Below are 27,506 nucleotides of genomic sequence, written 5' to 3' on the forward strand. Positions count from 1 at the left end.
TTGACCTTGGCTATATCCTGTTATTCAAAGAGGCACCACCATAAAGAAAAAAATATTCAACGCAGTGAATATTAATATTTAAACAGGGATATCTATACAAATACACAAGCGCCGCTGCGATGTTAAATATATCCATGATATAAATGGACTTTATGGACGAGCTGTGTCGTCTTTGTGAACGTTTCCTAAAGTCCAAACACAAAGCTTCAATATTAGCATTCCTCCTTAAACTGTCGCAATTACAGCAGAGACAAAATGTCGGGGGCTTGGTGATAATAATATCAATATGCTTCGCATTAGACACACGAGCACTCTGAGTTATTTCAACCTTTCGGTACCAAAAAAAATGATAGAGAGTTTTTATTATTTGTCAAATATGATCACAAGACAGCTGGCTACTTGCTAGTTAGCCAGCTAGCAAGCTAGGCTAAAAAAAAACCTACAGACTAGCATAAAAGTTTCCTGTTTTTTTAACCAAGAAAAATGCCATATTTGTAATTTTATTTCGCTAATATGTATGCTTGACGTGGGTGGGGGTTGGTAGCCAAATGGGAAACCGGGACTGTCGACACGACACACAAAGAAATTAATCATTAAACACGACGAAAATATCAGAAATATTAAGACTCAGATTTTAACGGCTACGGTTGGGCTACCAAGGGGGAGTCTGGCGAGCGATTCGTGTCATAGCCGTGTGGATCGTTCGGGAATACTTAATAATAATAACAATCATAATAAAATATGCCACGTTTGAGGTACGGGAAAAGTTGTTGAATAAAAGTTGTAATTGTGAGTTAGACTTTGGCGAGCTGGATGTATGTGTGTGAGTAGTGGGGGTGGTGGTGGTGGTGTGAGGGGGCAAACAATCAATGCGATATGGTCAAACTAAATGAAATAAAAGTCGAAATAGAGGCCCGATTCATCATTACATACGGTTAATTTAATCAACGTTCCAACCCGTGTGAAAACCCGCCGAGGCTAGGTGACACAAATCGGCGATAATTAAGAAATAATATCAGCTTTTTTTACCTGTATTGCATTGTGCTCCATTGCAGTCCTGCATTCCCTCTGTGTGAGGCCCCTCTCCGGTTACACCGCCGGGACTCGCCGTCACACAAACAAACGCACCACAGAAAGAGAGAGAGCAAAAAAAAAAATCCTGCTTTTTTTGTGGAAATAGGGCAAGATCTAGGTGTGGCCTAAGTTTGCCAACTTAATGTTCATGATGCTAAATATTTCCTGTACATATGAGCAGCGACTCGGCGCTTCGATAATCCAACACGAATATTAATTTTAAAAAATGTGCTAAATTATAGCGAGTCTCTTTATGGAAGCCGCAAGGGTGTCAGGGTGACGAAAATCAAAATAGTTGAGCTGATCCCAGATCTGTCTGTATGAGTGTGCGTTTAAAAGTGTGTGTGTGTGTGTGTGTGCGTGTGTGTGTGTGCGTGTTCTGCGCATGCGCGCATCTAAACGCATGGCGATGATTTCCAGTAGTCGTAAAAGCTGAAAGCCTGCAGGAAACAAACAGAGCAGACTATATCAGAACCGGGTTGTTTTGAAGCCAGAATACATAAAAAATTATTTGTTACGGATGTAATTATAATTATTTGGAGCAGTATTAAGCACGTAAATGTATAGTTTGTGGAATGAACATTCAGTGGAGCTAGCAATGACAGCATCCATTGTTCATGAGTGACAATATGCAGCCTGCCATTTTTCTTTTTCAGTCTATGCAAAATGGGCGTAAATACCATTTGCAAACACATTGTTTTTTGTTTTTTTTACGTGATGTCATCCAAAAGTGATATATTACTATAAAGTGTTAATTCATTTCCAAGAGTTTTAGAAGGGCACTCTGCAGTAACAGCCCAGCAACCTTTTGTTGTTTTTACATAGCTTGTACGTAAAAAAAAAACACACACACATATAATGTATACATGTACAAGATTTATATTAATGAAATCCTTAAAAAATACTCTCACATGATTAACCCCACCCTAAACCCATCCCTCCATCCTCCATCCACTCTGTTGTATGTACTATTATGGTTTGTAAATGATGTATGTTTTTTTTAAGTTTGAGCTCCCCCAAAGTAGACTATAACATAACTATTATTATTCCCTTTTTTTTTATTTCTAAGGCTACTGTAAAAAAATAAAAATACAAAATACAACCACACAAGACTCACCAGTGAGTCCCATTTTACTTTAAAGAAAATGTTTCGACTACACTGCATCTATAATGCCACTATAAAAAATACAGCAAAGGAGAGTGTGACAAGAAGTAACAGCAAACAGCAGGAGAGGCTAACATTAGCTGCTCCTCGCTCCACGCACTCCCTCATGCTGAATTTTCATGGAACTTAGGAGGTGTGTTCAAAACCGTGGTGTAACGTCAATCATCGTGTGCTTTAACATTTGGGCTGAACGAGCGTTTCTTTGAAAAATACTTTGTAAGCATTTGGCGGCCTACTTTTAGCTTTCTTTCATTCTCCTGTCTCTCCTTTCTCTTCAGACAGCCTGTTTTTTTTTCTTTACGGGGCACATGACGCTGTGTCGCTCGGAGCACCGTGTACAAATGACTTGTGTAGCCATCGACTGCGATAGCAACTCTTAAAGCAACCAGTCCTACCAGGTGGAATGAGTTACAAGGTGGGTGTAGGTAGCCTCAGATGGTCTTAATTTGATTAAAGCAAACTTATTGTGGAACCGTCACAGCAAAATGTATTATATTTTCACATTTATGATGTCCGAATTTAAAAAAAACATCCTCAAAACTTTACGAAACCCCTCCAGACATTTGACCGGAAGCCACGTGCCTCCTGCTCCCGCACACTTAAAAAAACATTCACCTTTTTAACGTGAAATATTGACCATAATGCATTAATTTGATAGTAATTCCGGGTCAAAAATGTATATTTTGCACGGTGGCATTTTGATGGAGTTTCACACGAGCACTGATAAATAGATAAGTAATCATCCTACATGTTTTTTAAAAGTATTGTACATAATTAATTGGTTAATTCATTCATTTTATAGCAATTCCGGGTCAAAATTTTGTCTTTTGCATGGTCGCAATTTGATAAAGTTTCACATGAGCACTGATAAATAGATAAGTAATCATCCAAAGTTCTTTTTTATTCCAGTTTGATGTTGGCATTGTTCCGCTTGAAGGTGAGCTTCACTTTTTTTTTTGCCCACTCACGATGTAGATGGTTTCAATTTCCACCTACGATCAACCTATGTTTCGTTATGTCTAGTTCCTATTATTTCTTAAGATTGTCAAATCAAGTAGTCACGGTGACCAGAAATTTGACTACTTTTGAAACCGGACTACTGTTTGTTTCTACTATTTATCAGATTATGACATTATCTCGTCAACTGTGGATGTATTCAACTAGAGGAGAGTGCATTTGGAATACAGGAAGTGAACAAATGTATCGCAATTGATGTAGAACGGATGCGGGGTAGGATGAAATAAGCTTTGCTTCTTGCTACTCCTTTTTGGACACGTGAAAATGCGAACTGTACTATGTGATGCATTTCATTGTAACTTGCGTGCATGTTCAAATAAATTCAACCATTGGCAAATTGAAGGGGACAGCTTAACAATCACAATAAAGCAAGCATCCAAAGTACAACAATACCAACAGTTCAGGCCAAACGTTCGGACACACCTTCTCATTCAAAGCGTTTTCTTTATTTTCATGACTATTTGCATCGGAGAGTCTCAAAACTCCGAATGAACACATGATAGCGCTGCAAACCCTTGGCGTTCTCTCGATGAGCTTCGTGCAGTAAGTCAACCGAAACGGTTTTCGCTTCACAGGTCTGCCTTGTCAGGGTTGCTTAGTGGAATTTCTCGCCGGTTCGAGTCTTTGGGAGCCAATTGGGATTGTTAAAGGCGAATGTCATTGGTCACGATGTGTGGCGGCGTCTCTGTGTCCACACTGAGCATGGGGAGGGGCGGGGTTAAACAGGCTACGGTGCTCTTAAAGCCGATTCGTTGGGGAGAAATGTGCATGAAGAGGTTTGACCTATTTTGACCTAATTTGTCTATTGAGATGATACTTTGATACTTTGTTTACATTCTTTTTTTGTAGCTGTTCATTGAGGTTTAAATAAATCCATTTAAAAAACACACATTTGATATAATCTATTTTTGATATTAGTCATTCATTTTACACAATAAACATAATTTGCTGCTAAATTAATTTAAGACAACAAAAAAAAAATCAGAGGAGCCACTTGGGAGCCAAAAGAGCCGGATCTTTTTAGTGAGCCGAGGCAGAAGAACCGACTCTCTAAAAAGAGCCGACATTTCCATCACTAGCTTGGAATGAATCTAGTTTCTAAAATATGTAAACAGACCACTAGGAGGCAGCAAATTGGCAGGGAATCCACAGGATACAGGAAGTGGAATTTTTTTTGGATTTTTTTTTTGTGTATAAACATTATTAAAAAATCTCAACATATAAAGTCCACCTTAAAATTGTAAAAAAAAAAAGAAAAAAGAGGGTTAAAAGAAGCACTGCTGACAAGTAGTTTTAAATTTAGAGCGTATTTCTGTTGCCTAGCTAAAAAAATGCTTACGGTAATTAAAAAGTAGGTGGGAAAAAAGTCCAAATGTACCATTTTGTATCCTTCAGCCGACGTGACAAGCTGTGTGTGAAAGAACAAGATGATACAATCTGCCAATCAGCCGTCACAGATGACCGTGTGAGTTTGAATGATGTCGACGAGGGGAAAACAAGGCATGTAGTGCGTTTTTGAAAAATAAGCCAGTGTTTGTTGTGTGTTTAGGAAATGATACAATCAATAAAATGTGCTGCATTAAAACCATGGTGACAGCCAGTCTAGCTTGAGCCGTTGAGGGCATGCACGACATTGAGGAACTCCGTAGTTTCATGTTTATTCAACTTTGCTTTTCAAAGACATGATTACAAACCCACGTCACATTCATGTGGTGATGTAAAAGGTTTAACAGCCCTCCCTGAAATGCGCCACGGAGAAGTAAAAGTCCGCTGTTTATGGATGAATTCATACCCGCGAGAGTTCAGTCCTGCAACTTTATGAGTGAAGGCACACGGTCAGTTTTAAATACAGCGGAACCTGTAAAGTAAGAACACTTTTAGAACAGAATTTCCTGAAAAATGACTGCTAGTTGCACAAAAGAAGACTTCAGCTCAGCGAGTGTTTGCTTTTTTGTGACACATGGTTACAAGGGTTGTTAAGAAGAATGTGAAGAGTATTAACAGGAAGTAACCGTATGGAAAGTAAACATCAAGTTTTTATTATTTTATCTTTTACAGTGCTTAACTTCTTTTTACACTTGCATCATATTTAAGAATGCGGAAAAAAAAAATATAGGACTTGCATTACGCCTTGGTCACGCAGTGTTTCATTGTTCACATGTTTCGATACCGAAGCGGTTACCTTCTCCAGTTAGCGGGGCTAAAATCTTGCAAATGCCACATGACGAGAATAAGGCGGATGCTCAGGAAACTGCGCGAGACCTCAGCTCAGCGAGCATCACGGGCTTTTTTTTCGACACGAGTTGTTGAAAGAACGTCAGACGAGAGGAATATACACAGGAAGTTACAGTACAGGAAGTATAACTGGCATTTATCATACTGCCATGTGTGCGTTTATGTTTTGCATTGCCGTTAAGAACCTAAAAAAATCGATTGCACCATGCCGTTGTGTCACGCTTTGTTGTTTCTGTTTTACATTACACGTGCTTAACTTCTTTTTATGCTTGTATGACAAGTTGGAATGCTCAAGGCTCAACGCCAAAACAATTTTATTGCTAAATCCTAACATCAATGGCGGTTAACTTACTATTATTTTTATTTTTACACTTACATGATATAAAAAAGTTACTTAAAACATTTCCCACACAGTTAAAAGAAGGCAATAGTTTGATACTGGAACGAATAATTTGTTTCCGTTACTTCCTATGGGAAGAATTGTTCCGAAATACAAACAAATAAGTTGCACCTTCGAGGGTCCTATCAGCATGGGGCTTCAGCTCATTTATCACCATCACAACAACTGCTGGATTTCTTCATCGCTTCCTTTGAATTGTACTCAAATATTCCGCAATCCCTGACGGAAGGAATGAGGGAACAAAAGCTGACATCGATGACCTTTATGACACAAAACCTCGAAATGTGGTTTACTCTCTCTCACACACACACGCACACGCACACGCAGGGTAAATGGAGCTCATCCTCACATCTGCCTAATAACTACCCTGGTGTCAAGGGTTGTGCAGCCCCAGCATATAGACGAGTGCACACGTTAAGATGCTGTTACCGTTTGAGGCCAGCAGGGGGAGACGGCATCCGTCACAAAGCCAAACTTTCCACTAAAGAGGCTTTTAAGAGCGCGAACGTGAGGATTTTTTTTCTCCCAACTTTGACGGATTTTCTGTGCCAAATATGAAGGTTAGAATAAATAAAGAAAATAGCAAATCCCCCCCAAAAAGCATTTATATTATTAATATAGTCTTTTTTCTGACTAAATTCAAAATTTTCCTTAAAATGAATCGACTACAAATGGACAAAAAAAATTACCGAGTTCAGTTCCAAGTTCCAAGCAAGCTCCCTTAACTTAAACCAGGCCAATTTGAAACAGATTCAATGCTATTATTAAATTAATGGACGTATGTAATGCAAAAACAAACAAAAAAAAGAAGAAAAAGGTGTTCGTGTCTGCCCTCATTCGTCTTCGTCCTCCTCGGTGCTCCCCTCGCCCTCACTGTCCTCTAACAGCCGGGACTGGCGAGCCAGCCTCTGCGCCACGGCTGTTACCATGGCAGCGCCTTTCCCGCTGCCGTCCTCCGAGAGAAGGTAGGTGATGTCACACTTGGGGGCCAGGAGGCTCACCATGGCCTGGAGCTCCGCACTGAAACTTTGCAGCAAGTTGAGACAAAGCAACATTAAAATAAAAATAATAATAAATTCATCATGATCAGTTGTTGAACCTGTAAGAATTGTGACACAAGCCACACAACTTCCTTAATAATTCCGATACAGCAACTTGTCTTACTTGGGGTGCTTCCTGTACACCGTCCCGTCAACCCCCACAGTCGTTTTGAGATGGTTCAGGCCGCGGTTGAGCCGGATACGGTTGACGAGGGTCGCCAGGGCGGCGGCGCAGAGGCGGGCTGAGCGGGAGGAAATGGTGTCGCAGACCAGGCGCACCACGCGGACATCGACGGGGTCCCAGGTCAGACCCAACTTGGTCAGGATTCTACTTCCGTTGTCCAGGCCGACGTCCTCCCTGGAGTCAAGAACAAACAGGAAGTTAACATGACAAATATACTGAAGTTGAAGTTGTTAAATGAAAGAAAATGTCCAATATTTAGTGTAGTATTCCCATCTGACCACTGGGCGGCAGCAAGGGGTGAGAGTCCACACACACACCGCTTCAATTTGGAGTTCCGATGCTTAATTTAACCTCATTATTCAAATGTCAGGTGTGTTTGCAAAAACCAAATGACGATTTATATGAATGATACATATGTGATGAGAAAGGAGCGGCTCTAATGACATACCATTAGCTGTTTGCTGACGGCGGCAAGTTCACCCCTCACATTTCAACAACCATTTTGACTGCAAAATGTCTTCTCAAATTAGAGTGCTATGGAAATGAAACTTAGATCTACTTTACAGTAGTCAGTGTACAGCTTGTACAGCATTATAGACTCACTGTCCACTGAAAGGAACCCGACACTCTAACGCAGTGGTGTCCAAACTTTTTCCACAAGGGCCACTTTGATATTTTGTAGACCAACACATAGAGATATGCTAAGAAGCTAATGTATATGTAGCTCAAGAAAAAAACTGCATTTCACCAACTGTGTAATAGAGGTGAAATGCTACTAAAAATGGCGTTTTTTTCCATAATAATAAGAGTTTACTCTTGTAAAATTGCGACTTTTGTTCTTTGTTCGATTATGGCTTTTTTTCTTAATATTTTGACTTTATTCCTGTAAAGTTAGAGCTTTTTTTTTCCATTTCTAGTGTTTTTTTTAATTTTCCAACTATTTCATTTCAGGTTTCCGCTTGTAAATTTTATTCTTGTAATTATAACTTTATTCCATAATATTTTTTATCTTTTAAAACTATGTATTTTTTCTTTATTTCAACATTGTTACTAAAATGATATTTGTCCTCATTTAACAAGTTTATTCTCAAAAATTGCTACTTTTTGTCTCAATAGAATACTATTTTTTTTCTCTTAATATTTTGACTTTACTCTGGTAAAATTTTCTGCTGTTGATTTAAAAAAAAAAAAATTCCAAATAGTTCAACTTTCTTCTTGTATATATTTTCTTCTCTTAATATTTTGGCTTTATTCCCTTTTCTAAATTTTCCCTTTTCTAAATTTCCAAAAATTACAGTACAACTTTATTCATTGTTTTTGACAATAAAACTTTTTTCTTACTATTTCAACTTCATGCTACTAAAATATTTTTTTTCCTCATGCTATTACTTTATTCTTGTGAAATTATGGCTTTTATTTCCTTGCTAGATTACAACTCTTAATATTTTGACTTTTGATTGATTTTCCCATGTTTGCTGTTGTTGTTTTTTATTAAGTTTCCTTGTTAAATTACATTTTTAGACTGTGGTGCGGGTTGATAAAATTGCAGCCGCAGGCCGCAAATGGCCCCCGGGCCGCACTTTGGACACGCCTGCTCTAACGTATAGCAATGTTTGTGTTGTCTATTGAGAAGATTTAATGAAATGCTTGCCGAAATGTGAGTGGTCTATTCACTTTTGTGAGGTACCGCATAAACAAATACATGGCCAGAGTTATTTTCAAAGTAGGATAACCCACTCTTCAATGTCCGAGATATATTTGGTCTCGAAGCCGCCCGGCGTCAGCAGCGATTCCGACGTCTGTCCCTCGAACAGCAACTTGTCCTTTGTCATCTTCACCAGCAGCAGGCGCACAATCTCCCCCAAATACATGCCGCTGATCATCTTCTCAAACCTGCAGCGAGAGAACAGACATTTTTTTTAGTCATCTCTACTGCCCCGTGAGGAAAAATGTTTTTCTTTTCTTTTTTTTTTTTTTTAAATGTTATACTGTACAGTGCTCCCTCGCCACTTCGCAGTTCAAATTTCGCGACTTCACTCTATCACGGTTTATCATTAGTCAAAACATATGCATGTTTCAGATAATGTTACGTACGTTTATTAAATGAAGCATTTTCAAGCATAAAAATGGCTAAATGAACTGAAATACAAATATAAGGCAGCCAAAAGACGCATTCAAAGACACTGACATGGTACGTCACACCAGTCACCAGGTGTCAGTAATGTTTCTGGAACGCTGAGCAGACTTGATCACCGGAACGACAAGCTTTTGTTGCAGCTTTGAATGATCTCACAACAGGCACAATAATCCCCGATAAAAATCCCTTATAAACACATGGGCTACTCTTGCAGCCGTAACCCACGCCAAGCTGAAACTCAACTCTGAGCCCTCGATGTCACTTCCTGTCCGTCCGTCACTCAGCTTCCGTAGGGAACACATTTATAGCAACACACAAGAGCACGAGTCTTATTTGCCTTATTTAAATAAATAAATGCCTTATTTACTCTTATTACTTACTATGTTGGTTATTACAAGGTGACTATAGTGTTAGTTCATATCTAGAGGATTCTAATAATGTTAAAAACAGGTTTTCTACAAAAATATTCCATTTATAAATAAGAAATCCTACTTCGCTGCCCTGCGATTGGCTGGCGACCAGTCCAGGGTGTTTCCCGCCTCTCGCCCGAAGCTACAGTAGCTGGGATAGGCTCTGGAATACCCCAGCGACCCAAATGAGGATTAAGCGGCATAGAAAATTAATAAATGAATGAATGAATGAATCGTACTTCGGGGGAAATTCACTTATCACTGTTAATCGCGATAAACGAGGGACCACTCCACATTTTTTCAAAATGTATTTGTTCATTTTGTGTGGGAAACATGTGCTTCCTGCGTACGTGCACGACAGCAGGCTTGCGGAATGTTTTTTAGATGATACAATTATCGTAAAGTTTGGATTTTTGGGTCAAACGTACGTGTGAATGCCGGGGTTGATGGACGTCTTGTCGACCTCGACGTCAAACTCCGTCTGGATGTCTCTCAGTGAGCCGTCGTCTCCAAAGCCCCCCCACTCGGTGTTGATGCACATGCGTCCGTCCGAGCTCTCGATGCGCTTCACGTTCTTCATCTCCTCCATGTAGCAGGCGTTGGTACCCGTGCCTGTGGAGGCAGACAAACATTCCATCAGCAGGAGTCCGGCGTTGGGGAAACAGACGCCACGCAAGCTCACCGATGATCATGCCGATCTCGCAGCTCTGATCCTTGTAGCCGCAGCTCATCATGGTGCCCACGGTGTCGTTCACCATGGCTATGGAGCCGATGTCGTAATCCTGAAGAGCGAGAGTCAGGCGCTGAGAGTCGGACTGCAAGTTCACTGCTCATTATTGTCGGTTAACACCTCATCGTGCTCGTTTAGTTTGTTGTATCAACCGCTACACGGGACTGTCATAGAACTTAGAGAGTTCAAATCTTTTCGCTGCTCACCCCCCTTCTGTGAATGGCTTCCCTCAGTAGCTTCACCACATCTTCACCAACCACTCCAGAGCACTGGAAGCCTTTGGTCCAGCGAATCAAGATGCTCTGTGGGACAGAAGACAAAGGTAATAAAATTATGCTTCAAGTTACGACTGTTTTTAAGCACCATTTTTTTTTTTACGTCATTATTTTTCTGTTTGTTGCAATTGTATATTGCATTTCATTTTCGGAATTTCCTTTTGTCTTATTTCTATTGATTCATAGGAAAACCTCTTAAAGTAGCATTGTGTTAGAATTTATTGCAGTACTGGTTTTTCTAAATTAAAAGCTTAATTTGTTTTTTAAAAATTGGTTTTGTGTTATTTTAACATTATTTGCATTTTACAATTATTTTATTTAAATTTACATATGATTTATTATTATCGTTATTATTTTTTTCCTAATTAATTCTCCTATCAGACAATCCATTCTTAGTGTGTGACACCTTGTCGATTTCCTTCTGATGGCAGGGGAAGGAGAAGGTGAAGCCGAGAGGGAGAGTTTTCCCCTTCAGGTCCTGAGTGGCGAGAAATTCACCCAGACAGGCGGCAATGTGATCGAACAACTGCAAACAACGAGAGCAAAGCCGACTTTTAATGTTACCAGAACACGAACGCTCTTACGTTAAACACTGTCACTTGTCGCACCTGTTTACCGCTTCCCTGCATCATCTCCTTCGGGATGGCGCAGATCTGACTATCCATCTTTACGACCCTCTGCTCCTCCTCCACCACTCGCACATGGAGCACCCGGAAGTTTGTCCCACCGAGATCCAAAGCCAGGAAGTCACCTTTCTCTGCAGGGAGCAGCAGTCAATCGTCTTTCAACAAATCGGCATGAACACCAAATAGTCTCATGAAATTGCAAAATCTATGCTGTGAACGCGTTACCCGTCCCGTCTGGCGTTGCCGTGACGAAAGTGGGCAACATCTGGACGCACGCCTTGTGATGGGAGTGTTTGCCCAAGCCTTGCTTCAGAGCTCGCTCCAGTCGAGCAGAAACCTGCTGCAGGACCTCCAGAGACAAAGTGAACTGGTTCAGGTAGGTTTTCACCTGCAGGGACAAAAAAAGAAAGGAGACATTTTCAAATGAAAAAGAGTAGGAGCTTGCTTTTTCCTATTTTGCACCCACGGAAATGTGAAATATTATAGTGAACATCAGAAACCAAGAGATTTTTGCACTTAATTTTGTTTTTCATGACATTTTTGCCACTCAAAATCATTTTATTTGGAATGATTTCCATGCATTCATTTTTGATATTTGCAAATACTGCATATTGTTAACCTGAATGGAAAAGAAGTCATTTATATTGACAATAAAAGCTATTCTGTTCGTATTCTAAAAATAACCCATCCATCCATCTGCTATGCCGCTTATCCTCACTAGGGTCGCGTGCTGGAGCCTATCCCAGCTGACTCAGGGCAAGAGGCTGGACTGGTTGCCAGTCAATCGCAGTGTCCTAAAAATAATGTGGATGATATTGACATGTTGATGGGAACAAATGCCTTCATAAATTCTGGTATGCGGGCGGACTTGATTTCTACAGGAAAACATGGGAGGGTTACGATCGTCCGGAGACAAAAACAACAATTCGCACGTCTTTTCCTGTTTCCTCTAAAAGCTGGAAGGTTTTTGCACATAAACTTGAACCAAATATGGAGGGGCAATGACTAAACAAATGTCCTGTAACTGAAAACACTACAACAGAAATCCCAGAGAGTCCTCAGGATGATAAATGATTCATGTTGATGCACTTTGATAGCATGGATGCAATCATAGCAGCAGGTTATTAAGACAGGTTATTAAAGTATGACGAGCTAAAGCTATTGTTTTACTGGAACAAAATTGGAACAAATGGTTGACACAAAGGTTTACCATAAGGGTGTGTGTGTGTGTTCACTGTTCTGATTGCAACATAGCCATCAGTTTCATCACATCCTGCTACTGTTGGCGTGTTTCCTTGGCATCTTTTAGCTTTGACGCCATCATACAGTAGATGACGGGTCACCACGTCTGAAAGACTGCACATCATCATTTATTAACTGTTTGCGGCTCATGTGAAGTGTTTCTGTTTTTTGCTGTTTAACTGATACTGTCTTTCTAATTTATTTCTAAAGCTAACTGTGTCCCTGTATAAAACGTACAGTAGTTTTCCAAAAGGCATGTCTTCTCATGCCCCACTTCCCTCTCGATCCTTGCTGCAAATTCGTCACACTGTATTCCACCCTCCCGCTAATTCCTGTCTGTACACGCTCACACCTGACTTCATTCCTCCATCACCACTCCTCATGTGTAGATTAAAAAATAAAGCAGCAGTGAAAAGGCAGCCCGCTCCCCGCATGCACCTTAAAATAGTGACACGCGCACATCGAACGACACAAAATAATCAGGATCGTTCATTCTCTACCCTTAACAATGCATCGTGTGTGCAAGTTCACAAGCGCCACATGAAGACAAGCGTTTCGCAGCCTTATTTCGAATGCAAAACATTCTACAGAAATAAACCCTTTTGAGCTGTGGAGAGGATGCCTGGGGTTTGTCCCAATGAAATGGAATTTGTCTTCCCATAATGGCTGCCATACCAACCAGCATGTTTCATGGCACAATATAACTAAATTACTAAATGAATCCAGTTATTGTGTAATAATGCAAATGCAGTGTTTTTTTGTGTTTTATAACTAGTTTGATGTGGTTTTGGTAACATTTTAGACTTACTACTACTACTTTTTCATATGAAATGATGAAGATGGTCGGTGCAACAAATGCATGAAGCTGTCATAATGCACATGTGTAAAATAACCCCCCCAAAAAACCTTCTTACGGAATCCTTCATCTGAAATTACAAAATGCCAAAACCAAAAAAAGTTAGCGTTTTTTGTGCGGCTATTCTTACTATAAGTGCAAAAGAAATCACTATCAAAACATAAGCAAGTAGAGCTACAAACTAGTTTACATTGTAAATAATTTGTTTGTTCCGCTCATCAAAACAGTAGATGGATTTAATTATTCTTTTTAGGTAGGTACAAGATGCCAGTCTCCACTGCAAAGGACCATTCAATAAAAACAATCTAATTTTCAGATAAAATACTTATGGAATATTGTTTTACCCAAGAAAATTATCGAATGCAAATACATTGCTTACTGTACTACGAAATGAATCCTATTTACTGTAAACCTGTTTGTCCTTCAGAGGATACCATACCTCCTGCATGAGGCACATACAGAAGTTAGCATGCTAAGCGTATTACCTTTAACGAACAAGCTTGCCTTTGAGATAAACACAATTTAAACTAAAAACATCCATGGTATGTAAGGTGAAATTCTAACTGTCATAAAATTACCCCCCAAAAGGCATTCAAACGATTTACATTCACGTTAAATACTGTACTGCTTACGAGATAGAGGAGCCGAGACGCCTGTCGCAATGCATCCTGGGACGTGTAGTGTTAACGATTCAGGCCAGTTTCGACGTTAACAGCTGTCGTATACATTTTATTTCCATTTTAAACATCGCACTTTGTCCGCTTTTTGCGGTATTCGTTTGTCGTTCACGTAATGTATTTTACATTATATGATTAACAGTGATGATTAACCCGGGGCTAACATATGCACCTTATATGATTAACCTGGAGCGAACATATGCACCTTGTCGAGCGTGTCAGGAGGGATGCCGTCGCTGTGAAGTGTGCAGATGTCGCCACTCATATTTTCCTTGTTGTCGCTTGTCTTTGTGCCGTTGCTCCTAAATAGACAGAAGGCATTCAAATAAATAAAACAATAAGGTTGTGCAGAATTAGTGGTTTCCTATGCCTGCCTACAATATAAATACCCAATTTTCCCCATCAATGTGCGTGTTGATGTTGGATTTTGGGGTGGAGTGTACATCTAATGTTCACATCAGGCATTGAAAAAAAGCAACAAAAAAGCCACCTTTTTTTCTCCCTGGACACATCTAAGCCAAGCCCACTGGAGTCACACCTCGCAAAAAAACCACAATTAACTTTTAAACTGTTTATCTCACAATATGGCTACCACTCATAAATACACTGACTGCATGATTTCAGGTGTACTATGAGAGCTTGGCAATAAGAAAGGGCTGGCAAATGAGCTGAAGTTGGAACTCAGAAAGCAAACATTCAATAGTCAAGAGCAGGTAAAACGAGTTTTCCACAATGGAAGTTAAATATGCCTTTAAGGTCTGCTCAAAAAACTAGAAGCTCCAGTCTCTTATCAGAAAAACGCTTGTCACAAACGCTGAATAAACGGTGCGTTTGAATTATTTTGTGAATAAGCAAAACCAGTCTTTTTGTTTGGTACAAAATGACCTAAGTGTAAATAAAAAAAGAAGCGCAGAAGACGTCACTCACCTTGGGTATCTTCTCACAAACTCAACTCACCCATCAACTTCCTAAACTGGTGAGGACACAGTGACAGCTTACTTTTGTGGAGTTAAAAAAAGAAAAAAGTGTGTGTGTGGAGGGGGGGAAGACAAGACATTAACAATGCAAGCAGACACATGAAGGGGGCAGTGTTTCTTTGCAGTTAACGTTGTCCTTAGTGGTGCAAGTGTGAACTGTATTGTGACACTGGTGTTGCCTCAATTGTCTACTGAGGAAACACAAAAATCTCCAAACTGAGGAAACCCCTTAAAAAATGGAAGCAATTTTTAAGTAGACTCGCACATTACACTTAAATACAGTAGTTGCTCCCCAATGTGTGTAAAGACTGTACAGTAAGTACCTCTGTTTGGCTTTTGACCGTGTTTCAGGTAAAACAAAAACAAAACAAAAACAGGACATTAATATTTCAAGCAGGGTGTTCATAGCTGTTGCAAAATAGTGTGCATGGCATATTACTGTATGACTAAGATGCGTCACAACGACCTTAAGCCAAATGTGGAACTTTTATGATTATGAATGAGGAAGCTGACAGCATTATTTGTATTATCTCCAGTTTGAGTCCTTTTAAAGACAAACATTCTAACTTTTTGATTAAAAAATAAAGAAAACATTTTGGGAGCCACAGGGTATTCAAATCTGTCTATGACTGCTGAAAAGATAAGACCACAAAAATCTCCAGATTAAGTGGAAATGTAATGTTATCAAACAAGGACGTTTTTTTTTTTCTCTCTCCAAATAAATGTTACACTACATCCAATTTGTTATTTTCTGAAATGCTAGCAAATGCCACTAAATTTTTCAAACCTGTGGTTTCCATTAGTGACACATTCCAAGAGATTTCCTTTTCCTATTTATGACAAGTGAAAAGCTTTGTAAAAATAATTTTTCTCATTAAAAATACCAGCAGCTGTTTCTGAGATCTAAAAAAAATGACACGACAGAGTTACTTTACACATTTAAAAATATAATTTTAGATTTGTTGTTAAAGGATTCCAGGAAAACATATTTACTGATTCCAAGTGTTAGCTTGTCGTATAGTCTGTAATATGTTTAAATCTTTCTGTATTTTAGTGTCCTAATGTGCAATGCTGACATGCTTTGATCACAATTCAGCACAAGATGTCAGGACATCTTTGCAAGATGCCACCATTCGACCACAGTATGTTTTCTGGAGCACTAATCTCGAGAGGAAAACAACAGAAATGCACTTAATTCTATGCGTTGTTGTATTTAAGTCAACACAAGTGCTGCGCTGTCAGTTGTTAGCCCAGCATTTTATCAGTGATGTGTGTTTTATGGACATTATGTAAAGAAGAAAAAAAGAAGGGAATGTTTCAGTTCATGTAGACGTAGCCGAAAAGGCATGAATATCATAAATATACAGACCGAGACAAACAGAATGATGGTTCCTCTTCATTTGCAAGAGTCTCAACATTACATTCAAGTTCTTGCATAAATGTTCATTAAGAAGACTGAGATCAGTCAGAAGGCATCGAGAGGTTTCTGAGACTCCCCGCTGTCATCGTTAAAGGCCGCTCTTCACCTTCGTTTATGGCTCGGCTTCTTCAGTCGATTCTGTCGCTTGAAGTCGATAAGACAGTCTGTGGCCTCCGAGATGGGAGTGAAGGATTTGATGGGCGAGTTGCTGATCCCCAAAGTGGACACTCGTCCCCCCTCCTCTTCATCGTCTCTCAGATCAATGATGTCACTGGAAGAATACACACACACACACACACACACACACACACACACACACACACACACACACACACACACACACACACACACACACACACAGACACTCAATGAACACATTATTAGGTACACTTGGACAATCTAACAAGTGCCAATCAGAAAAAAAATTCTGCCTTTAGAACAGGGGTGTCCAAACTTTTTCCAGCGAGGGCCACATACTGAAAAATGAAAGGATGCAAGGGCCACTTTTATATTTTGTACACCAACACATTGAGATATGCTAAGAAGCTATATGTAGCTCAAGAAAAGACTGCATTTCACCTTTGTAATATAGGTGCAATGCTACTAAAAATAACGCTTTTTTCTATAATAAAAGTTTATTCTTGTAAAATTGGGACTTTTGTTCTTCATTCGATTATGACTTAATATTTTGACTTTATTCCCCTAAAATTACAGCTGTTTTTTTCAATTTCTGCTGATTTTTCAAATTTTCTGTTTCATTTCAGCTTTCCTCTTGTAAATGTTCTTCTCGTAATTCTAAATGTATATCTTTTAAAACAATAATGTATTTTTTCTTTATTGCAACATTGTTACTAAAATGACATTTTCCCTCATTTTACAAGTTTTTCTCATAAAATTGCTCTTTTTTCTCATGAAAACTACTTTTTTCCTCTTAATATTTTGACTTTACTGTGGTAAAATTTCTGCTATTGATTTTTTTTGGATAAACTTCTTTTCTTCTCCTGATATTTTGACTTTATTCCCATGTTATAAATGTTCCCCCTTCTTCCAAAAATAACATTTTTTTTTTTACTTTTTTCTTTAATATTTCAACTTCATGCTACTAAAGACGTTTTTCCTCATACTATTACTTTATTCTTGTGAAGTTATGGCTTTTTTTTTCCTATTGATTGATTTTTCCATTTTCACTGCTGTTGTTTTTTTTTTTTTTTTTTTTAAGTTTCCTTGTTAAATTACGTTTGTAGACTGTGCGGCAGGCCGATAAAATCACAGCCGAGGGCCGCAAATGGCCCCCGGGCACCCAGACACCCCTGCTTTAGAAATATTATCATTAATCCGCATGCAGTAAACAATTATTCCAAACATCGCTTTACTGGCATAGCCTCAGCGCATGTAATATCACTTAAATAATATCAATGATGCAATTAAAGGTTTTAACATTCCGGCTGTGTCTTTTTAACACCCTGACTATAAAAGGCAGAAAAATCTCAGCTTTTATAAGAGTCTATTCCCTCCATGGAGCTCACTAGTGCATATCTTTGAGGATAGAAAACGTCAAACGCTCACAAAGTTGTAATTAAGAAGAAGTGAAGACAGATTACATACCGTTGCTCAAGTTTACACCTGGAAGGACCAGCTTCTGCGAACAAAATTCAGATAATGTATCTGAAAATGGCCCTGCAGTTGACATTTGGAGGATTGTTTTTGAACTAAAAAGATGGGCTCGAAAGCTCACCTGTGAATAATTGTATTGTCAATAAATCTATTCCTCCAGCTGTGCTTTGTTGAGCTCACCTGAATCCCTGCTTTCTATGTGCTCCAGAGCCGCCAACAAATTTCCTTTCTGTATGGTTAAAAACACACTATATAATATATATGTTACAAAAGTAATATTTGGCCCCAGATTGGGGTAGTGAGTCTTACCATGGGGGCCTTTGTGGCCTGACGTCGGATGCACAGCTCTGTGTGCGTGCTGAATTCTCGCAGGGGCATGGCTTTCTGACAGATGTAACATTTCTCCTGAATTCTGTGGGAAAACATAAAAAAAATAAAATAAAACTAACACAAAAGGAGCTGCTGTGCAACATGGAAGGTGTGACTTACTTGCCCGTGCTGCAGGCGTCGCCCTCCTCCTCTGCTGCCCTCCTTTTCCTCTTCTTTCTAGGCTTCAAGGACACTAAAAAAAACAAAACAAAAAATGAACTAACATCTAGTGGTGACATCTAGTGGTGAAAAAATGATACAACAGCCACTACACTGTCTTTAAAATAGAGCAATACCATTAAATAGTATTTGGATTTGATAATGGCTGTGAATGCATCATTGCTGTAAATAACATTATATGGACAAAAGCATTGGGACATCGTAGACACCTACAGGAAGCGAAAAGAGTTGTTATATTTATGACACTCTTCTGGAAAGACTTTCGACAAGATGTTGGAGTGTCTCTGTTGGAATATTTGTGATGTCAGAGGTCACTTAATGGGGTTCTTCCACATTTTCCGCACCTTCCTTGTGGATGTAGAAAAAAATGCCCAAAATGTAGACAGACATTGTCAATTTCCAACCCTGCGTCGTGATTCTCAGTGCTGTTGTCCACATAGTGTATCTGTGACGGTGCCGAGTTCTTTGTCCAACCTTGCAAATATTCAGTCGCAGGCCTGTTCTCGTCCACGGCGGCCGCCCCTTCCTCGATGTCGCAGTACGCCGCATGCATTTCAATCTTGCCCACGGGGAAAGTTCCCTGGCAAATGGGACACTCCACGTTGGCTTTGGGGCTCGTCTGCGGGGTGCTGACCGGATCCAGCTCAGGTGAAGGCGACCTTTGACGGCCTCCGTCCGACGTCTGCTCTTCCTCCTCCTCATTGGCAGGGGTGGGGTTTCTTCCGGCAAGGTGGTTTGCCTGCTCATCTCCCTTTGTTGAGACTGCAACCAGTTGAACATACTTTTTTTCTGAATCTAGTTTCAGCTGTATTACACCGCCCCAAATATTAAAAGCTCACCTTCCATCTCCTCCTCGTCAACTGCTACATCAGCACCTCTCTTCACCATTCCACAACATTCAGGGCTGTTTGGCTACAAATGGAAGTAGTATTATTTTTGATCTGACAGACAGTATTACTCACATTTTCATTGCAAGTCACCTTAGATAGATCTGTTAGATCCTCATCACTCAGTTGGGTCTCTGCGGTTAAAAAAAAAAGGACACTCATTATGCAGGATAAGCATGAACTATATAAGTCTATAAGTGTAGTGAAATGTCTGTCAGTACCAGGACAAACCACACAGTCATCAGTATCCAGCTGATCTCCCTCTCCACAGTCAGTCTCATCATCCTCTAGCTCTTTTTCCTCCTCCTCCTCCTGCTGCTGCTGCTGCTGCTGCTTTTCCTCCTGCTCCTCCTCCTCCTCCTCCTCTTCTTCAGGCTCAACCAAAACTCTGTCACTGAGCTTTTTGTCCCGCAGTCTGAGACCACGTCTACAACATACAGTATAATAAACAGCATCACTTACAAGCTACACAACAGGTTGTGTGACGTGAACTACTCCCTGTGGTCACATGTGTAGAAAAACACACAGGTGGGTTTTTACCTGCGAGGAACTTTGTGTCGTTGAGATGATTCAGCTGAAGGGATTTTCTAGAGGAAAAAAACCCCAAAACGTACAGGTTCAGTGAATTTTTTTCTTTACATTGTGTGATTTACGAGCATCAAAGATGAGCAAACTCTATCATATCCCTCACTTGTTTGCGCCTCTTGTCTCAAAACAAGCAGGTTGGAAGTTCCGGATTTTTTTGGACCCACTAAAGAAAAACGGGGGGAAAAATAGGCTTGGCTACACATCTTTAAATAAAGCCTGGAGCTCTGGCAACTATCCATCAGTTAGATACAGATGTGGGAGTTGTTAAATTCCATCATTTTTCGTCAGTGAAGAGGCTAACCTAGCATGGTGTTGCTGTTCAAGTGCAACTGTAATATTACGTTAGATGAGTGAAGAGTTACAGTGCACATCCGTCCCTCGCTACATCGCGGTTCGAACATCGCTCCCTCACTCGATCGTGGTTTTTCAAAAATGTATAAATTATCGCTGTTGGCCTATTATTATTAAAAAAAAAAAAAAAAAAAAGCATATTTAAGCAAATGTTATGTATTCTTGGCCTAAATTAAGCATTTTCAAGCATAAACATGTTCTAAATGAACTAAAATACAAATACAGGAGATACGAGACGTTATTGAACTGTAGTCTACCCTGGCCACAAGGTGTCACTAGTGACACGCACCAGACTTGATCTAGAATTATTTATCTCACACTCACAGTAATAACACAATAATAAGTCATCATCGTCATCATAATAACATGGGCTACTGCTGTGGCTGTACCCCAGCTAAAACGCAAATCCGAATCCCCGACATCACTTCCTGTCCACACGTCTGGAAGTTCATTTATTAAAACATACATGAGCACGAGTCTTATTTATGTCTTAAATGGCTTACTTTCTTTTATTATATCTGATATATTGGGTAATACGAGTTTAAAGGTGATTACAGGGGTGTTATTTCATGTCTCATGTAATGGCATTACCAATAAAGATAAAGCACACAAAAAGGCTTACTAACAAACTAACATGCTAACTACTAATGTACCTCTGTCTGTGGAATGATGGCGTCTCCCCACTCAGCCTTCCTCAGCAGACTCCTCTGAGCGTTTTTCAAGCTCTTCTCATACACCTCCATCTGCGCCAGGATCACCTGAAAGTCAGATAAAAACATGAAAATCAATTTTTTTTTTTTTACTTTTACAGAATTTGCCACCATTGCATGACAATAATGATAATGGGACAACAACCTGTGTGTAGGCGTCTGCATCCAGACCTCTTGGACAGAAGGGAACGCCCCAATAGTAGTGAACCGTTGCCTGGGTGGACACAGACTTCTGAGTGCTCAGGCTGGAAGCAAACAAAGACACCAAGGCTATTATTCAACAAAGTGAAGTAAATTACACCAACACATCGATGAGTAGTATCAACAAGTTATTAAACTGGAGCAAAGACAGTCAAAGTGTGTGAGATTGGAGCTTTCAAGGCATTGCTAAGCTGATTTTAGAGCAGAGGTAAGATCTAGACTGGCCATCTTCATGCTAAATTAAAATGACTGCTGCATTTAGTCTGGATGCGAGATACGATGGACCTAGATGGTTTTTGTGTGCAAGTCCCAGTTTCATTTGTAACACATGGGTGTTCCAAGCATTGGTGGTTCAGTGGTAGAATTCTCGGGCCTGGGGTTCGATTCCCGGCCAATGCATTTTGTCTTCTGAAATTGTGGGACTAATAAACGCGTATCTTATCTTTAAGAAGGTTTGTAAATATGCATCTGTCAAAAATGTGAAAAATGTTTTGACATTTTCCATCCATCCATCCATTTTCTATACCGCTTTTAAAATATGTTAATACACCTTAATTCAGGGCTCACCAAGGTTTTTCTTGTGAGAGCTACTTTTAAAAAAACGAAAATGGCTGAAAGCTACTCATTTATTTTCGTAGCTTATTTTAACCCAGGGGTCTCGAACTCAATTTCACTGGGGGCCACTGGAGGTAGAGTCTGGGTGAGGCTGGGCCGCATCAAGTATTCGGAGTAGGTCTGGAAATCTCAGCACGATACGATACAATTCAAAATACATGTCTCACAATGACGCTAAAGGGCCCCCCATCCCCCGGTCCATGTGAAAACGCCACTGTTAGTGCAGTGTTGGTGTTTATTTGCCCCTGTAAGTATGTAAGTAACACTAAGCTTGCCCGCATGTTGCAGGCTGAAGTTACACTATTCTTTGATGTTCAGTCGCGGGCCACAAGATAGGATTTGGTGGGCCGCAAATGGCCCGTGGACTGCGAGTTTGACATCCCTGTTTTAACCCAAAAAACAGAATACGCTTGTTTTACCAGAACATTAACAAAATGTTGGTATCCACAACTCACATGTTGTCTTTCAGAATGCATTTCTTTCTAGTGTTCTCACGTTATTAACCAAAACCCTGAATGAAAAGCAGGCTTGCGGGCACCTCGGGTGGCCGTGGGGGGGGGGCTACCTGGTGCCCGCAAGCCTGTGTTGGTGTCACCTGCCTTAATGAATCCATAAAAGTAATTATTCTTTGCAATGGGTATTTTTGATTGATTTTTTTGTATTTTTGTACTGTACCGTTCAAACAAAATGACACGTGTGAATTTCCAAAAGATGACAACTGGAATACGTAATTGTTGTAAGCATTTGACGTTAGTCCTCGCCATAGGTTGTGTGCTGGTTAAGCAACATGCTTAAGTGGACAAAATGTTTACCTGCAGCTTGAAGTGTTTGTCTCTGGGGTTGCTTCATCTCCAGCTACCTGTTTCTGACTGCCTGCTTGACCTTCCGATGGAGGAAAATACCCCTCCTCTGGGAAAATCGGACTGGGTGAGCTCACCAGCTGGAGAGTGAAAGAACAACGCAATTAACGTCTTGTATTATGGTAATGATATGCCGCAGCTGTACCGTCTCTTCCTCATCTTCTTCAGACCACTGTAGCGTCATGTCACTGGTTAGCTCCGCTTCCAGGGTGCCTTTGGAAATGTCGCTTAGCTCCTCCGCAGCTCCCCGGTTTGTTGAGAGGACGTGCTCCCCATCTGTCTCCAGGAAGACAGGGCTTTCTGAGAATGACTGAGAGTTCTTGGAGGAAGCATGGTGCTTTGAGGGAGCGGGACTCCTCGGGAACACGGGGCTTTTGGGAGGACAGGATGTGAGCCTCGTAGATGGGCTTAAACTCTCTTGAGAGGAGAAAGTGAAGTCTGAGTTTTGTCTCTCTGGACTGTGGACTTGTGCTTCACCGGCGCCCGCCTGACATCCGCCCTGCTGAGTGTCTCTGCCAAACACGGGACTTTTTAGATACTCGTGACACAGCATTTCGGTGTCGTCTCCCTGATCCGACTCGGAGAAGAGGGGACTTTTGCGACACGCCAAAGCGTCTCTCTCGGGCATGCGGAGCTCGGGGTTGAGTTGAGAGCACAACACAAAACCGGTGGTCCTGCATGTCTCCACAAGGCCCTGGTTCAGCTGGGTGAAAGTGACCCTGGCTGTGCTCATGGGAAAGACGGGGGATTCATGGTGCTGGGACTTGTCGATCTGCGTGACATCACAACTCTGAGCAGAGAAAGGAAACAAATGTGTCAGCATACAGTGAACAGGTAGACATTTAACTGCCCATAAAGACAGAAAGGTTTTGCGACAAAAGTTTTACTGTTGCTATTGAATGAGGTTGTGTCCAAACTTTTGACTACTACTGTAAATGCATGCAATATCAACCAAAGCAAAAATCAAGCAATAATGGTTAAAAATAGTAATTGAGGAAAATTAAAAATCAAAGCACATCTACGCACATACTGAGCATGTGATCAGCTACGACACATTTCTCCCCCAGATCTGTGCACAATTTGGGTCAAAATTGTTCAAACATAAGCATAGTTGTATTGATTTTTAATATCAATACAGTGGAACCTCTAAAGCCGGTTGACTTCCAGGCTGTTTTAATTTAAAAACACTTTTTGTCCATAAGAATCAATTAGAAAGGGAATTATCAGTTCCAGCATCAAACCGTGCTCATAAAACCTTACAGGCACTCTTTTAAGTGTACAAATAAGTAACTGCTACATAATAAGACTAAAGCTATGTGAGCAACAAAACATTACCTGAGGTGTGGCCAAAAGCGCAGGCTGTGACTCTGAGCTGCTCGGTGACGCCTGAGAGCAGATTTGGTGAGTTTGCGTCAACTCGGGCGTAGGGCCTTCCTTCCTTTTCTGCTTTTTATTGCGGTTATTTTGTCCTTTACCTTTCATTTGTACAATTACAACACCATTACATACATAGTCAGGAGTTCAGCTGAACTCGGTGATCTTCTTCCTTGCACAAAAACATGTAGAGTCACATACAAACCAAAGTAGAGGTCTCCTCCATGACCCACCTTGGCTCAGGTTGGCCCCCGTGGTGCAGCAATCCCCCGACGCTGTCACGTTGATGTTGGACTCCGCCACGCCGTTCGACAATAAACGTCTGTGCCGAGAGTGGCACGTCAGCAAGGTGTCTGCTTCTGTCAACATGCTCTGACTCTGGGAACACATCTAGGAGAGTTTAAATAAAAAAACAAAAAAAACAAACAAAAAACACAAATTTGCAGATATGATACAAAAAACCTCTTGTATATATTAACTGTGTAATATACTCACGCTCTCCTTGATGGCTTTCATCATGGCTTCTTCTTCCTGCTGCACTCTGAGCGCACTGACGTTGGCCTCCTGTGCACTTAGTCGCAAAGCCAGAGCCATCATCTCCTCCTCTGTCATCTCTGAGCACAAAACACCAATCAAAGGCCATTTTTTGTTTTCTTGTTATATGTAAATCCCTCATTTAATGGTTCCAGACCTCACTGTCATAAGTGAATTTCCATGAAGTAGGATTCCTTATCTATAATTGGAATATTTTCGTAGTCAGAGCATAGAAAAACTGTTTACCAACTTCTAATTATGTTTTTTTTTTAACATGATTAGAGCCCTCTAAATATGAAACAACGGCCATATAGTCACTGTTACCCTCGTATTACCCAATATAGCAGATATAATCAGAGAAAATAAGCGTTAAATATAGGAATACTTCGATATATCCGTATTTCGTCACATACCTACTATAGTGCAGAATGCTAAATTCATAATTTGAAAGCGTTTTCTTAATGCCTTGTATTTGTATGTTAGTTCATTAAGCCATTATGCTTGCATATGCTTCATATAAGCAAAATATATGTAAAATATTTGTAAAATAGACTTATTCAACCACAAAACAGCATGATTTATTAAAAAAAACGTAATGGAGTGAAGCTGCAAAATTTAAACTGCAATGTGGAACAACAAGGAACAACTATACAGCAAAACAGGCATATAAAAATGTGTGCGCCAGTGAGTTTACCTTTGGGTTTGATTTTGTTTTTCCTCTCTTTTCGCTGCTTGTCCCTGGCTGATAACGAAGCCAGAAGTGAAGCTGAGCTCTCAACCTAAAAGCAAGAAACCGCGCCTAATTTTACACACATATTTTAAATGATACTCAAAATGTAGGTCTGTGTTCAAATACATCACGTAAGGACATACAACTGGAATGTTGTCAGCAACCTGACACTTATCGTCACATATGCCCCAGCCAGTAAACATGGTCAAGTAAAGAGTATAGGGGTTTTCTGATGCAATATTGATACGGATAATGTTCCGCTATCGGCAAAAAGACGACTATTGGATATCGGCCTTAATCTAAAATCACCAATCTGACACTTAATGGACAGAAAGAATTTTTCTGCAAGCTCACTTAAGCCTGGAATGGGATTCCCCTCAACATAAGAACCACACAATCACCAAGACTCTTCCGAAAGACTACAGTTAGTCATTTGGCTGAAAGATACTGCTGCGACCACGGCTAACTGGAGACGTGGTCTCACTCATCGTGGCCCTCTTCTTGTGTGTGACTGTATGATTGGATTGTGATGTCCTGGAATGTTTACATACGTTTATTTTACTTGTGTGCACTACTGAGCAGGAACCTGATGAAAATCAGTGTCTACTAGGGTGGCCAGATTTGTTTGTTTGTATTTCCTGTTAACTAACTAGAAAAAAAACAACATATTTTTTATCAGCAAAACAGTTTAGGTTCTCTTACCCTTTCCTCTCCATCATCAATGGCTGCATCTTCCTGTGTGTCTTCGTTCAACAACTGGCTTTCAGGGTGAATGTCCCTGTTTGTGTTAGTATGTTTCCTCTGAGGCATACTGCTCGGCTACAATGTTACTTTGGCAACAAACACAAACAACACAAAACACAAAATTGAAAACACTTCATCTCAACATTAAAACTCTGGTAGCATTCACCCTATTAAGTATTACAGTCACTCATTATTAATGTGTGAATAAGCAATGGTCATTTTAGTCCAGAGCCAACGGATTGGTCTTTTAACAGTCGCTCTATTCACTCATAAACTCAGTAAACATTTACTAATCGAGTTAGGGAAGTACAATAAACGACACTAACCTAAACTAACGGATGTAGCACGCTAGCTAGCTCCATGACAGAACACGAGAACAACATGCTTTAAGGATGCAAACAGTACGAATGAAACCGTTTAGGAATTAAAATCCTTACAAAGTGTACATAAGTGACAACGCGCAGTCCGATGGTCATTTACCACGACAGAACAAGCGCTCTCAACTGAAGCAATTGAGTTGAAAAGCACTCACGGCGGAGTTTTCCCTCACTTTTGCGGCGCCATGTTTGTTTAGGTCCGCGGGGTCACGTGACGACAACGTAAGAGCGCTTCTATGACGACCCCTTCAAAGACAGTCGGAGAAACCAAACTGTATAAAAAGTAAAACTCTCAGTCGGGTAAGCGACCCACAGTCTCCGCGCATCCGGCGTAAAAACGAAGTCTAAACCTGCAAATACCAGAGGAGGACGTAAATCAGTGTTTTGCAAGTCTCGGGTATGTCTCAAGTCTTAATCTTAAATCACTGTTTAGTGTCTCCCAAATAAAATGTCATTTTAACTATGACAGTCTATTAAATTTGACAATTCCAATTCATTTTCAATTGTTTTATTTTTTGAAAATAAAATAAGACCAGTGCGACCAGACTTAGTCACAGAAAAAGAGTGCTGACATAGCATTCTGGATTCAGTCGGTGCACAGAAATGTAATCCACACATTCGTTGTTAGTTCTTAAAAAGCCGATTGGATGTTAGTAGATGCATTCAATGAGGCAGATTCTGTGGGAAAATGTTTTCTTGCTGGAAATTACATAATTTCTAATTATTGGAATACTTTGAATGGGGACACATTTTAGGTACTTTTCCCTTTTGTTGTATATTTTCCCGCGGCTTTATGTTGTACTTTTTACCTGTTGGCATTGTTATATTTTTGGTGAACTTGTGATTAAATTTTTGTTACGCGGACACTTGTCTCTCTGCATCATGGGATCCTAATTATCGGCTACAC

At 40.2% G+C, this 27,506-nt stretch overlaps 3 protein-coding genes across 10 annotated transcripts in view; all 3 read right to left on the reverse strand.

Moving 5' to 3' along the window:
* The window catches only part of zgc:77151 (uncharacterized protein LOC337153 homolog), a 28,959-nt gene extending 27,584 nt beyond the window's left edge, over nt 1–1,375 (reverse strand). The window contains exon 1 of one of the 2 annotated variants that reach the window (XM_054755829.1): nt 1,030–1,375. In XM_054755829.1, the coding sequence (XP_054611804.1) occupies nt 1,030–1,050 (21 nt within the window). In that variant the 5' untranslated portion in view covers nt 1,051–1,375. The remainder of the gene's footprint in view (nt 1–1,029) is intronic. The other variant, XM_054755828.1, reaches the window with a different exon arrangement.
* A 1,928-nt stretch (nt 1,376–3,303) lies between these two features.
* LOC129169277 (hexokinase-2-like) lies at nt 3,304–15,074 on the reverse strand. Of its 2 annotated transcripts, none has more exons than XM_054755536.1 (11): nt 14,996–15,074; nt 14,274–14,370; nt 11,519–11,681; nt 11,276–11,424; nt 11,074–11,193; nt 10,599–10,694; nt 10,345–10,444; nt 10,091–10,274; nt 8,853–9,008; nt 7,056–7,289; nt 3,304–6,917 (listed from the first exon to the last, which is right to left on the reverse strand). In XM_054755536.1, exons 2-11 carry the CDS (start codon nt 14,331–14,333, stop codon nt 6,725–6,727), a joined length of 1,455 nt encoding a protein of 484 aa, XP_054611511.1. In that variant the 5' UTR covers nt 14,334–14,370; nt 14,996–15,074; the 3' UTR covers nt 3,304–6,724. The 2 variants fall into 2 exon arrangements, with proteins under 2 accessions (XP_054611511.1, XP_054611512.1); XM_054755537.1 differs by lacking the exon at nt 14,996–15,074 and adding an exon at nt 14,559–14,963.
* Nucleotides 15,075–16,017: 943 nt separating this feature from the next.
* Nucleotides 16,018–26,812, reverse strand: uimc1 (ubiquitin interaction motif containing 1). 6 transcript variants are annotated; one of them, XM_054755534.1, is made up of 21 exons: nt 26,660–26,793; nt 26,181–26,308; nt 25,443–25,527; nt 24,710–24,828; nt 24,448–24,604; nt 24,176–24,315; nt 22,986–23,630; nt 22,793–22,920; nt 21,310–21,409; nt 21,108–21,212; nt 20,056–20,102; nt 19,737–19,942; nt 19,609–19,649; nt 19,468–19,540; nt 19,103–19,390; nt 18,569–18,641; nt 18,389–18,491; nt 18,260–18,308; nt 18,071–18,101; nt 16,897–16,941; nt 16,601–16,736 (listed from the first exon to the last, which is right to left on the reverse strand). In XM_054755534.1, the coding sequence occupies exons 2-20, from the start codon at nt 26,286–26,288 to the stop codon at nt 16,899–16,901; spliced, it is 2,541 nt and encodes an 846-aa protein (XP_054611509.1). In that variant the 5' UTR covers nt 26,289–26,308; nt 26,660–26,793; the 3' UTR covers nt 16,601–16,736; nt 16,897–16,898. The 6 variants fall into 6 exon arrangements, with proteins under 6 accessions (XP_054611507.1, XP_054611510.1, XP_054611506.1 ...); XM_054755533.1 differs by having other exon boundaries at nt 18,071–18,104; XM_054755532.1 differs by lacking the exon at nt 16,897–16,941 and having other exon boundaries at nt 16,018–16,736.
* Between the last annotated feature and the right edge of the window lie 694 nt (nt 26,813–27,506).

This window comes from Dunckerocampus dactyliophorus, chromosome 16 (genome assembly GCF_027744805.1).
Source record: "Dunckerocampus dactyliophorus isolate RoL2022-P2 chromosome 16, RoL_Ddac_1.1, whole genome shotgun sequence".
Lineage (NCBI taxonomy): Eukaryota > Metazoa > Chordata > Actinopteri > Syngnathiformes > Syngnathidae > Dunckerocampus > Dunckerocampus dactyliophorus.

What these genes read in the sequence shown, in the direction of transcription:
- LOC129169277 (XM_054755536.1), bottom strand. Translation starts at nt 14,333, where the DNA reads ATGAGTGGCGACATCTGCACACTTCACAGCGACGGCATCCCTCCTGAC. An exon ending in AAGCCATTCACAGAAGGGGG is followed by an intron (nt 10,445 to 10,598) that starts GTGAGCAGCGAA and finishes CTCGCTCTTCAG; the next exon opens with GATTACGACATCGGCTCCAT. An exon ending in CGAGATCGGCATGATCATCG is followed by an intron (nt 10,275 to 10,344) that starts GTGAGCTTGCGT and finishes CTGCCTCCACAG; the next exon opens with GCACGGGTACCAACGCCTGC.
- uimc1 (XM_054755531.1), bottom strand. Translation starts at nt 26,288, where the DNA reads ATGCCTCAGAGGAAACATACTAACACAAACAGGGACATTCACCCTGAA. An exon ending in TGAAAGCCATCAAGGAGAGC is followed by an intron (nt 24,605 to 24,709) that starts GTGAGTATATTA and finishes AAACTCTCCTAG; the next exon opens with ATGTGTTCCCAGAGTCAGAG. An exon ending in AAGAAGATGAGGAAGAGACG is followed by an intron (nt 22,921 to 22,985) that starts GTACAGCTGCGG and finishes TTCACTCTCCAG; the next exon opens with CTGGTGAGCTCACCCAGTCC.